General features: G+C 33.9%; 2 protein-coding genes across 2 annotated transcripts; both read left to right on the top strand.

Annotated features, from left to right (window-relative positions):
- The first annotated feature begins 465 nt into the window (after positions 1-465).
- On the top strand, positions 466-3,260 carry LOC148079231 (uncharacterized). Its single transcript, XM_087790717.1, has 4 exons — positions 466-547; positions 2,453-2,596; positions 2,670-2,774; positions 2,845-3,260. The coding sequence occupies exons 2-4, from the start codon at positions 2,459-2,461 to the stop codon at positions 3,001-3,003; spliced, it is 402 nt and encodes a 133-aa protein (XP_087646843.1). The 5' UTR covers positions 466-547; positions 2,453-2,458; the 3' UTR covers positions 3,004-3,260.
- Positions 3,261-4,712: 1,452 nt separating this feature from the next.
- edf1 (endothelial differentiation-related factor 1) lies at positions 4,713-8,864 on the top strand. Its single transcript, XM_087790716.1, has 5 exons — positions 4,713-4,923; positions 5,881-5,932; positions 6,211-6,371; positions 7,338-7,431; positions 8,427-8,864. The coding sequence occupies exons 1-5, from the start codon at positions 4,846-4,848 to the stop codon at positions 8,486-8,488; spliced, it is 447 nt and encodes a 148-aa protein (XP_087646842.1). The 5' UTR covers positions 4,713-4,845; the 3' UTR covers positions 8,489-8,864.
- The last annotated feature ends 3,637 nt before the right edge of the window (positions 8,865-12,501 follow it).

Genomic DNA, 12,501 nt, shown 5'->3' with positions numbered 1-12,501 from the left:
TCTTTTCTGTGTGTGTATATATATATATATAGTTAGATAGATAGTTAGATTTTTATTCTTTTATTTCACGATTTGTTTGTCGAAAACTTGACCGAAATAGTCAAGAAACAAATGTGAACTAAACTTAATAAATCCCCTTCATTTTCTATTTCTTCGACGCCCATTTCCTTTAAAATAAACCTTTATAAAAATCACGAACGACCGACAACGAGAAGAGATTCAAACATTAAAACCTAAACTGACTTATATTTTAAATATATTAACTCGGTTGTGGTTCAAGTTTTTTAAACGTCTAAATAAAAACCACTTTTATTCAGAACATATGCAAAAATTAAAGGTACATTTTTTTCCTTTTATTTAACTTTATGATTTCTCTTACAAAGAAATTGTAATACTGTATATACAAATATATTTAAAATCGCGCACCTGTGGGTGGGAGTGAGTGACGTCACAAGTGTCAAATTCCAGGGATGTTTTTGGGACAAAAGATTCTTGTCTGAACGAAGAGGTTCGTCTCGTGTCTGCAGGAAGAACTTGGCGGTTCCAGGTGAGTCTTCGCTGTCCATTGAAATCTCTATAACTTTTTTTAAAACGTTTGTTTTTAGCAAAAACTTCAATGTTTTCTTTTGTTACTTTAGCTCGAGCTAACAGTTGGTGTCGCTAGTTAACCGCGTGGTCACGTGGTTGCAGACGCAACGTTAACCCTCGTCAACTATTAACTATTAACACTAAATAACGTTCGATTAAATCGTTGTTTCACTTTTTATTCGTGTTTTTAGTTTATTAAGTAAACAAGACTATTTTTGTTGTTGTTGTTGTCTCCCCCTAGTGGACAATAATGGTTCGTTCTCGTTGCAGTGACATATGACGAATACATTTAGTTTATTTAATCTATGTTGCATTTTATCAGCAGTTCTCTCTGTTGCAACTTAATATAATGTTTTCTTTTATTAAATATCGTTTTTATTTTTGAGCAGGTCTTGATTTAAAGTTTACAGAAGGAGACAAAGTATCTTAAATAAGCTGCTGATATGTTGATATTTTCACAATTTCAACATTTTTTTAAACTGAATATTTTCTTTTTCTCATTTTTGTACAAAATAAATACAATTAATTATAAGAAAATGATGATGTAGCGAGTATTTATTTCATTATTGTAGTTTTATTTTCATTAAGACAATCAAATCTGGCAATTTTTAACTCTATTTATTTATGGTATTAATGCGAATGTTGTCAAAAAACAAAAACCTTAATCTAAGAGTAACAAGTTAAAGAATATACAAAAGAAATGATGAAGGAAAAAGACAAGAATTATGAAGAAGAAAAGAGTAAAACAAAATGTTGATTGCAAAAAAGGGTCAAAGTCCTCGATGATTAAAAAAAACCTAAATTAGTGTTTCTTCTTCTCTAGTCACTGAATCCAAAGTCTCTATAATATGAAGCCGAACTTAAACTTAAAGAGAACATTTTACAAAATAGTTTAACGTTTGTTTTCTGGAATTTAAACTGGTGTCAAATTAAAAGGTTCATGTGTTTTTACTCAAGACATTTAGTATGAATTATATTAGTGTCATCAGAATATTTAATGGGTAAATTTAACATTTGAAAGGCTGACATTTTTATTGAAATGTTTCATTTAATTTAATATATTTTGAAAAATAATTCAATTCAATAATTTGTAAATTTAAAGGTTGAATAAGTACATATTTAATTATTATACTGAATTAAAAGAGACATTACACATAGAGTTTGATATGATAATTCCTATAATTCAAAAATTATCATTCTAAATTCTTTACTTTTACAGTCATAGTATTTCGAATTCAATATAAAAATGTTGCTATAAAAGTTCCGCCAGACAACACCAACAGAGCACCGAGATACTTGATCGAACTCTCAGCCAATCATGCGACACAATCAAGTCGTTTTCTATTGATAATGTCTGGTGACACTATTATACCAACATTTTTATATCGAATTTAATAGACTACAGATTAGAAAATATTGACTTTAGAAAATGAATTTTAAAGTTATTGGAATTAGGAAATCAAACTCTATGTGTAAATAAAATAATTAATTTAGAAAACATTAAAATAAGATAAAAAATGCAGTTGTTAATATAGATAATAATAATAAAAAAAACAACAACATATAATTCAATGCTTAAAAACGTTTCAACATTTGAGGTTTTACTTTTATAATACTTAGTTAATTTGCCAGTTAATTTTAATACAGCAGGCAAGTGATTAAAAAAACAAAAAAATAAGTTAAATTGTAATTAAAGTGCATTAAATCTAAATAAACTCTGACAAAAGTTGATATTTTAACCCTCATATGAATTTTAAACACTTAAAACTAAATAAAAATCTAAAGTAAAATCATAGATAACGGAGAAGGAGATTTGAAGAGAGAAATAAAAGTGTGTCGTTCTATTAAAAACGCTCATCGAAAGTCCAGGATGTCGAGGAAGTCGCGGGTCCGACCGGACGAGAGTCTGATGGCGATGCAGGAGCTGGACGACCGTCTCCAGGAGCAGATCGACAAACTGGAGCACATTCGTCTCGCCGCCATCGAGCTCAAAGAGAGCGTGTCGGGGGTAAAAAACTCCTGCCCTTGAGCAAGTCCCACCTTCAAGGGGGTCGACCTGACGACGAGTCTTTTGTCCGCAGAGCAACTGTGATCTTTCTCACGCCATCAACAACCACACGGAGTGGCTGGAGCACATGACGGAGCGAGCGGAGACGCTGACCATGAACACGTCCGTCTTCGTTCAGGTGACGATGACGACACATGAGACCATAATAATAATAATAACAATAATAATTTGTGTGGTTCCTGGTCCAGATGAATCCCAAACCTCGAGCCTGGACCGGCAGAGCAGGTTCCAGAAACCACTGGACTCGGCGTCAGGTGGTCGACGACGCTCAGTCGGAGTTCGGCTGGTCCCCCATCCGCACCCGTCGCCATAGCAACGCCGCCTCGGAGATGTCCTGTAACTGGTGAAGGAAAGAGTCGACGACGTGACGTTATGAAGATTTTTATATTCCAGATATTACCTTGTTAGCGTCGTACATATCACTATATTTGTGTAGTTTATTAGTGCATGGTTATTTTAAAAGCATTATTTTTGGTATATTTTTGTTACTTTTATATTTTCCTACACCATGTTTTTTTTACACTTCTATGGAAGTAAATCAGTGCCATCATAATATTGAACGCTTTAATTTAACATTTCAAATAATTAAATTAAATCATTTCTATGGAATGGTTGCATTTGTTTGTACTAAAAAAAAGTATCATCGTTTTAAAAGTTAAATTCAATTTTCTGATGTCACTTTACATTATATACACTTTCTTTTTGAAAAAAGGGTTGAAATATTTTTGGTTTATGTTTTCTGAATGTGTTAAATCAAATTTTATGTATTAAATCATTCACTAAATGACGATGAAATCTGCATCATTATTAACAAACTAACATTTAATTACCTAATATTTTACTTTTCTCGACCATAGAATTAAAATATATAATTCTAAAATGATAAAAAGGCATTTATTGTGTCTTTTAATGTTAATTTATAGCTTTACATAATGTTTTACAGAACTTATTTGTCTCCACTTAAACTTTAAACTTCATATACAAAAATATCATCCATATTACTAACAAAAACAAGATGGTGCAGAGAATAAAGTTTTTCTACCCAAACTATTTTTTTAAATGATTATAATAAAAACATAGAAACTTCCAGCTTTAATTTATAGCTTTGCCAAAATGTTTTACAGAACTTATTTAGATATTCAGATAAAATAGATTTTACTTTTTATATAAAAAAATGTTAAATCCATATAATAAAAAAAAAAGGTGGTGCAGAGGAGGATAAATCATCATAAAAACGCCTAGATGACACAATCTTTTACATTTGTTGTTTGTATAGCTTTAATTTATAGCTTTTAAAGTCCTAAATTATTATTCTAAAAACGTACAAAACTCAACCTTCATTACACAATATTTAGTATGTGTCAAAACAGAAAACAAGTTAATTTAAAATTGCATAATGTTTTTAACAAACCTTTTTGGGTTTAAATCCATATTATTATATTTAAAAAAAATAACAAGTTGCTGCAGTAGAGTTATAGATACATTTTTATAATGTACTGCTCTATTATTATAATTATAAAAACATACACACTTCCACCTAGATGACTCATTGTTTCACTGTCTTGACCGTATCATAAAAAATATATATAATGTAAGAAAGAAAACGAGGCATTTATTGCGGCTTTTAACCTTAATTTACTACTTTATTCTTACTTGGACACGTAGAGGTGAGAGAATCCTCCAGCAGAGGTCGCTGCAGACGCGCGTTTTGTTCACGCGTTTGTAAATAAAGTTTTTAAATTGAGAATCTCGTCTTCTTTGAAGGTTTATTTGAAATAATAATAATAATAATTGTTTTTAAAGTGATAGAATTTAAACTTTAATTCAAATAAAACATATTTTCAAGTACAATTACGTCCATAAATTACAAGCTATATTTTTTTATTTTTTTATTTTTTTTACATTTATCACAGATCGAGTGAAATAGACTTTTTAACTTTCACAAATATACATTTATATTATTTTTTCTTAACTTTTAAAGCGGTATAAAAGCAAACCTAAAAGTAGTGACTCGTCTCCTTTAACGAAGCTTCAACGGTGCGTGTACACGGAGTGAACGCGTGGGGCGATCATTGAACGAGGAAGACTCGACTGAAGCAGATCCAGAATCTAGACCAGGGACCGTTGAAGGTCGTTTTTTCCACATTAAATAAAAGGACGTTTTTGTTGGAGGTTTAAAGTCTGGAACTATGGCGGAGAGCGACTGGGACACCGTGACTGTTCTGAGGAAGAAAGGCCCGACTGCTGCTCAGGCCAAATCCAAGCAGGTTAGCATCGAAACCCGAGCTTTTTCACACTCACTTCCACCTTTTTAACATTTTAAACCAGACTTTTATAATGTTTACAGAAGCTTAAGATGTTGTTTGTTTAACAACAACTACGAGTTTTGTTCCCTCAAACACGCGGCTGATGTAACCACGTGAAATGCTACGTTGTTTATCCAACACCAACAATAACAAACCAAATATGTATTAAGTCATTTCACTTGAATGCGTTTTTTTGTTTGGTTTTTCATAATCGACCCATTAAATAGTAGTAAAAATACATTGTTTAGTTAAACACGCCAGGTTTTTCCAAGTTTAATAATATAGCATTCAAGCTAACACGCTAAAGCTAGCTTCCCCAAGTTTAATAATATAGCATTCAAGCTAACACGCAAAAGCTAGCTTCCTAACTTTAATAATATAGCATTCAAGCTAACACGCCAAAGCTATCTTATTTGTATTTGTGTAGTATTATGTTGTTTACACGCTTTGTGACCCTTGTCTGTTAGCGTTGCTTTACAAATAAAAACGTACTTACTTCCCAGGTTTAATAATACAGCATTCATGCTAACACGCTAGCTTCGAGTGCCACTCCTACTGTAAACATTATTATTTTACAACACTTGGAATCACACATAACTTCTAAAATGGCGTATTTGGTCGACTTGAGTCTAAAAAAATACCTATATTTAGCAAACACTAGCTGTAGGTTAACTTGTATACAACTATACGCCATATGAGTTATAAGTTAGCTTTAACAATATGTCATTATTTAGACTCTAGAGTGTAAAATAATATAGTAACTGTATTATATTGTTTATAAAGTGTATCTCAATCTGTTTGGAATGTTTGGCGGCACACTATTCATTTACTGCAAATTCAAAATACAGATATTGATTGATTTGTATTCAATGTTTTTTCCTTCAAACAATAGTTGACTTTTAATTTTCATTTTTCTAGGCGATCACCTCGGCTCAGAGACGTGGAGAGGAACTTGAGACTTCCAAAAAATGTACGCATAAGCATCAATCTGTTTCGTTAAAATGGCTAATGTTATTGATTTATAACCTTTTTTCATCAGCAATGCGAGCACGCAAGATATATTTCTATCTAACACACCCGCCATCTTGCTTCACTGCTTGTATTTCATGAATAAATTGAAAACATGCTTTGTTTATCGATCTCCAAATGGCTTCTTTTAAGTTCTTATCACATCTTTTGTGTCGCCCGTGTAATGTTTTGACAACCGTTCCACTTCATTGAGTTGTTAACGTCCGGTGGTTCTCGCAGGGTCTGCCGGACAGAACAAACAACATCTGGTGACGAAGAACACGGCGAAGCTGGACCGTGAGACGGAGGAGCTGCACCACGAGAGGGTTCCTCTGGAGGTCGGGAAGGTGATCCAACAAGGGAGACAGGAGAAAGGGCTGACCCAGAAAGATCTGGCGACTGTAAGTACAGTCCGTTCAAGTTTGTCTGTAGACGTACCTCGTCATTTATATTCATGTTTATGAAGAGTATCTCTGGCGCTTCCGCGTTACAAGGGTCAGACGAGCTGATAAGACTTGGTGACGCAGTTTTTAAAGCCCATATTTGAAGAGCGCAAATTAAACTGCGACAGTCTCGCTGCTCAAAGGTCCAGGTTTAAAAATAGGACGTTGGTTTGGATTCTCCCTTTCCAAACATTACTATCACTTTGACACTTTCACATCTATTTCTAGCACCAGGTTTCGATCCATAAGGTAATATTATTGAGGGGACAGGAAGCTAAAAATGGAACGTATTGGTTTACAGAAATGTGTTAAGAAAATTAAAACTAATTTTTACTCCACCTCGATAAATCAGTTCATAAAACTGAGACCTATTTACATCCTAAGTCCCAGTCATAGTCCTAAATGTTTTTTTTCACTATTTTCTAAACCAAATGTTTATTTTTGACGTTATTTAATGAAGTTACTTGTAATCGTTTCTTTACTTGTTAAATTGTTCATTGTTTGACCTCCACCAAAGCATCAATGAAGAGTCGATACAGTTTTTATTAAATCAACGACGACCCTTGAATCGTTCACAGAAAGTACAAAATTCACAGCTTTTTTTTCTCTCCTTACCTTGTGTGTGGGAAATTTGTATGAAAAATGCTCTTTATTTGAAATGTTATGTAATGTTGTTTTACCCAGTATTATATTCTATTACTTTATTTGTGAATGCCGTACACGACTGTGTTCCAGCAAAACATAATGCATTACACTAAATAAATAAATTGACTTTAAGTTACTTATTGACCCCCATGCCTGCACTCTCTTCTTCGCAACCTTTGACCTCTGTCTATATAGAAATGTCTTACAAGCGCGCCGACACAGAGATTTGTGTTTTTAAGTTTCTTTCTCTATTCGTGACTTTGAAAATGATTCTTTCAGAAAATAAACGAGAAGCCTCAAATCATTGCCGACTACGAGTGTGGAAAAGCGATTCCCAACAACCAGGTGATGGGGAAGATCGAGCGAGCAATCGGTGAGTTTTCTTTTTCTCCTGTTTTATGTCTGGAATATTATTGATGGAAAACATTTGTCCAGTAAAATCCCATCATAGGAGTTAGTTTGTTAAAAGAACCAATGAACTTCCTAACAAACTATTAGTTGTGTGTATTGACAAGAGTCTGGCGATACAATACATGTCATGATACATGGGCAAAGATACGATACTGTAGTAATAAGGATATATGTGTAGTATTGTCGAGTACTTGACTCTGGTGTTGTAGTATTTACAGACCACATGACTCTTGACGAAGTCCTAACTTCTTTCATTTGTTTTCAAAACCAAATATGTCCAAACATCAGCTATAAAAGCTGCTGGAGTCTGTACCACTGTATCCTCTCATCCTCAGTAAATGCTGGATTTGATTGTTACTGTAGCTTATGAGGACGCAATGACTAAATCCAGTGGCCGGAAGTGTAATTGCAACCCAAAAATGAACAAACGCAGTAAATATTTAAATTGTAATGGTAAAAAAGACATTTTCTTACACCCCTAGTCTGCTGCAGTCCACTGTATCCTCTCGTCCTCAGTCATCGTCGGTAGCTCGCAGAATTTAACTGTTTCTTTAGAGGACGTAATGACTCCTCTAGCGGACGGGAGTTGAATTGCAACAAAACATTAAGAAAAGCAGTAAATATTTGCATTTAAATTGCAAATAAAGAAGAAAAAAAACTGTATTTTATTCATACTGTGTTGAATAAAAAAAACAATGGACAAACTATGATAAAAAGAATATATTGACTTAAAAGCAAAGAAACTGACAGTATAGCAATAGGAAATATTGCGTTGTTGATATTTTCTGACAGCCTACAAAATATGGTAAGTGTTCAGGCACTACCTGGTGGTGGGGTCAGGGCTGCAGACTGCAATGAAGCTGATGGCAAAACTCTCATCCCGACCACCTATACACGTTTTCCTTGAAGTATTTTTGTCAAGTCCAACCCCGAGTGACACTTGTGTTCCATGTCCAGGTCTGAAGCTGCGAGGGAGGGAGATTGGTCAACCAATGGAGCCAAAACCCAAAAAGAAATGAAGACAAAGCCTCGAAATCAGCCTCCCCCCCCCTCCCTACCCCACCCTCTATTTTTTTTAACCCCCTAACCTCCCTCCCCGTCCCACACCCTTCTCTCCCGTCCCTCCCCAGGCTGATCTCGACCCGAGTCCTGCTCCAGGACCGGGTCCTCCCCTCTGCACCCGAGTCTTGACATCATCGACTAATCGAAGTGCTTTTGTTTCCACGATGCGACATCGACCAGGAAATCGACCCTGAATCTCACAAACGCCGGAAGTGCTCGATCGCATCTTTCCTCACGTGCGCGACAGTGAGTGGATGTCATTTGTTTAGTGTTAACCTCTTAACACACGGCTTTGTTTTCCATCTGAGGAATAAAGTTTGGCTGCTCATGATACGCCAGTGTTTCTCTTCCTTGACCTCGGATCAACAACTGTAGTTTTTCACTTCACTTACTTGATGTGACGTTCTTGAGAGTCTCCACGACGCCCGCTAGATGGCGCTCTTGGCCCTGTAAGCTTTTGAGGAATTCATTGAATATCGTATTAAGTTTTAATTTTTAAAGCGAGAGCGCCACCTGTTGAACTCTGAGCACAACCTAAAGAAGCTTCTTCACCCCATAATGGTTTCAACTAATACACTTTATCAATATACTTTATTCCAAGTCCTTGAGAGACTGAAAAAAAGCAGTTTCTTCTAAAAACTATATATTGTAATATATACAGTATATAACTAATATATTGTAGTAGATCATTATTTGGAAAATTAAGTTGTTATATTTGCAGTTTCATCAACATGTAGTTCTATTTCTGTCCACTAGATGTCAGTAAAAGTCTAGTAATCGCAGGTTTTAACAGTGAGCCGTTAAATACATTTTCAACACAACTTGGTGGCAACTTAATTATTATTTTTTATTCAATACCAACTCATTCTTCTACCCGTCAGTCAAGACCAACTAAACCTAGAAAACACTCCCCTGTCATCAGAGGTCCACGGTTCAAATCCTTATGTTAAAACTAATTAAGTTTTGTAATAAAGTCACTACAGGGGCTCATGAAAGTGATGGTTCAACAAAAAAAAAAACTACTTTCTACTCAACCTCATGTCGACTAATGATGTGATTAGTTTCAGAGTAATATGTTCTTTTTTTTAGAGTTATACACAAAAATGTTTTTTCATTTTAATGTAGCAACTGGAGCTCAGTTGTCTTCATCTTTGTCAAAAAATACATAAAAACATCCAAATACCTTCATACTGCTCGTGTGTAACGTCCCTCTTGGATTGAAGCCTCGACATAAAGAATTGTTCCTGAAAAATAAAACAATTCTATATTTTACGCTTTTGTTTTAGCAGCATAAATCTGAATAAATGTGTATAAGGAAAGATGACAGGAAGTTCTTGTATGTTTAAAAAATAATCTCAGGCCTTTTAAGTTGTTGCTGTTTAAGTTTGAGGATATTTCTCTCCCCATGAGTAAAAAAAACAAAAAACAAAACATAAAATAATGTATAGTTTATTGATCATGATCAAGTCAAGGTGATTCAAAGACGGAATCGTGATTTATTTTAAACACACTTTGGTAAATGTATTATTTCTTTCTCGGCCCCACGACTTCTATTGTTTCAAGATTCAGTGAAACAAAGTGTAAGTTTATCAGTTACTTATCAACGTTTTAAATGAAATGGTATTTAACCGTTTATTATTTTAAATAAAGAAATTGAATAGTTTACATAATCGAAGGAAATATTTATTTAATTTAATTCAGTAACTTGAATATTAAAAGGCTGAATTCATTTTCCTTTTTAAATAATTAAAAAAAACAACAACTTTTTTTTCCTAAATTAATGTTTTTGTTTTTAAAAGTTTTTTTTTTTTTTTTTTTACTAGTTTGATATTCTAATTCAATATTTATTTTTAATTCTTAACTTTTAATTCAATATATAAATGTTGACAACACCAACTCTCAGCCAATCACGGAGTCACTATTATACCAACATCTTTAAATTGAATCTAAAAGATTACAAAATAAAAAAATATTAAATTTAGAACATTCATTTTTGAATTATTGGAATTTAAAATATTACAATCTAGAAAAAGTTTCTGAAAATATATCAATAATTAAAAAAATAATTCAACCTTCAACGAAGAAATAATTACATTAAAATATTAATATAAACTGATATATTTTCAAAAATACATTTGAATAAAAAAAAAGTCAATATCCTGATGATCTACTTCCTTGATGTGACACAAGTGCAACAGCTTTTGTGATGCAGTTGTTGTCGACTGTGTGTGTGTGTGTGTGTGTGTGTGTGTGTGTGTGTGTGTGTGTGTGTGTGTGTGTGTGTGTGCGTCAGTCGTATATTTCCTCACACAATGTAACACCTGACTGCCCGAGGTCCACTGAGCAAACAAACACTGACGGTTGTTACTGAGGTGGACTGTTTGAATTTATGCTCAACAGGCATTTTACTCTGTGTGTGTCTGTCTGTGTGTTTGTGGGTCTCTGTGTGTGAGTGAGTGTGTGTCTGTGTGTGTGAGTGTGTGTCTGTGTGAGTGAGTGTGTGTCTCCTGAAAATACCATTCCATTGGCCCAAACGCCGTAGCAACAAAGTTCCACCTATGACAAAGGAGCAGCAGTTTGGAGGGAGGGATGTGAAGCAGAAACTAGCGAGTGTGTGTCGGGGGTCGGGGGGGTCCAAGAGTGTGTGTATGATGGAGGGGGGGGGGGGGGGGGTCCAAGAGTGTGTGTGTGTAATCAAGGGAGGGAGGGTGAAAGTCTGGGGGTCTGTTGTGGCCCGAGGCTCCAAACTCTCATTGAGATTCCTCAGCATGTATGACCTGTTGTGTGTGTGTGTGTGTTTTAGTGTGTGTGTGTGTGTGTGTGTGTGCTCTTCACTTGACCGACTCGAATGTGACGTTTGTCTCTCAATCGTACAAACTCGTCCTCCAGCAGTAACGTGTCACGATGACATGAACTCGAACATATTCAACTGCTTTCATTAATGACAGTGTGGCGCGGGGGCCGTTTGTGGCCCTTAAATAGATGTTGTGAGGCCCATGGTCTGTTAAATAAACATGTTGTTTTACTGAGTAATGTTTGACTATATGACCCTTTTTTCTGTCTGTGATCTCAATTTTGCGTCGACATCTATAAAGAATTGTTTTTATAATTTAATTAAAAACACTTTCTATATTGAAAGATTTTTTTTTTTTAATAATTGTATTTTAAAAAGGGAAATATCTTAAAAAATTAACCAATGTTCGATTCAATTTTTTTCTTCTAATTTCAACACCTTTTAAATTTGTAGGCTTTTAAGTTCAATGTAAAAGTTGATAAAAATAGTGCCAAAATGTTGTATTAAATTGAATTTTCAAAGGCTGCAAAATAAAATAATAAAAATACAATTAATTGACCAAAAACAGTATTAATTAATTTAATTATTTAAAAAGATCTTCAATCTACCTTTTAAATATATATATATATATATTTGTTTAACCTTGAATGTAAAATACAGGTTTTAGAAAACACTCTTTATGACTTGTGAGTTCATTAGAAACATAAAGTGAAGATGCTAAGTGTTGAAGCTAATGCTAATTGTTTAAATTGTTCTTTGCAGGAAGTAAACATTTGTACAGATGTTTCCTTCTTAACTTCACTAGTGTTTATTTAAAGTGAAACGTAATACACAATGTTTTACTGAGTAATATATAAATATGATACCTTTATTAATTTTTTCTTTCCATGAAATTTTTTCTCAACTTTGTGTCGAACTGGATGAAAATTTGGACTCTTTATAATTTGGATTTTTTTGAATGAAAGTGTAAACAAACTCTTGGAATGATGTCACTGGTCACATGACGCTTGTTTTTTTCCTTCATTAAATAATATTAGAATATAAGAATATAAGCGCACTGCTAACAGTTAGCGCCTTTGCTAATTAGCAACATTGCATGATTTGTTTTCCTCTTAAGATTCACGCTTTGAGACCAGAAGAGATTTCAAATGATCAGCTTCATAAATAAAGACGTTT

The sequence above is a fragment of the Callionymus lyra genome, chromosome 5 (genome assembly GCF_982586985.1).
Source record: "Callionymus lyra chromosome 5, fCalLyr1.hap1.1, whole genome shotgun sequence".
Taxonomy (NCBI): Eukaryota; Metazoa; Chordata; class Actinopteri; order Syngnathiformes; family Callionymidae; genus Callionymus; species Callionymus lyra.
This window is presented reverse-complemented; position numbering and strand designations above follow the sequence as displayed.

Bases quoted from the DNA above. Each gene is read 5' to 3' on its own strand.
- edf1 (XM_087790716.1), top strand. From the start codon at position 4,846: ATGGCGGAGAGCGACTGGGACACCGTGACTGTTCTGAGGAAGAAAGGC. The intron at 5,933-6,210 runs GTACGCATAAGC...TGGTTCTCGCAG, and splicing joins ACTTGAGACTTCCAAAAAAT to GGTCTGCCGGACAGAACAAA. The intron at 7,432-8,426 runs GTGAGTTTTCTT...TTCCATGTCCAG, and splicing joins GAAGATCGAGCGAGCAATCG to GTCTGAAGCTGCGAGGGAGG.
- LOC148079231 (XM_087790717.1), top strand. From the start codon at position 2,459: ATGTCGAGGAAGTCGCGGGTCCGACCGGACGAGAGTCTGATGGCGATG. The intron at 2,597-2,669 runs GTAAAAAACTCC...TTTTGTCCGCAG, and splicing joins TCAAAGAGAGCGTGTCGGGG to AGCAACTGTGATCTTTCTCA. The intron at 2,775-2,844 runs GTGACGATGACG...TTCCTGGTCCAG, and splicing joins ACACGTCCGTCTTCGTTCAG to ATGAATCCCAAACCTCGAGC.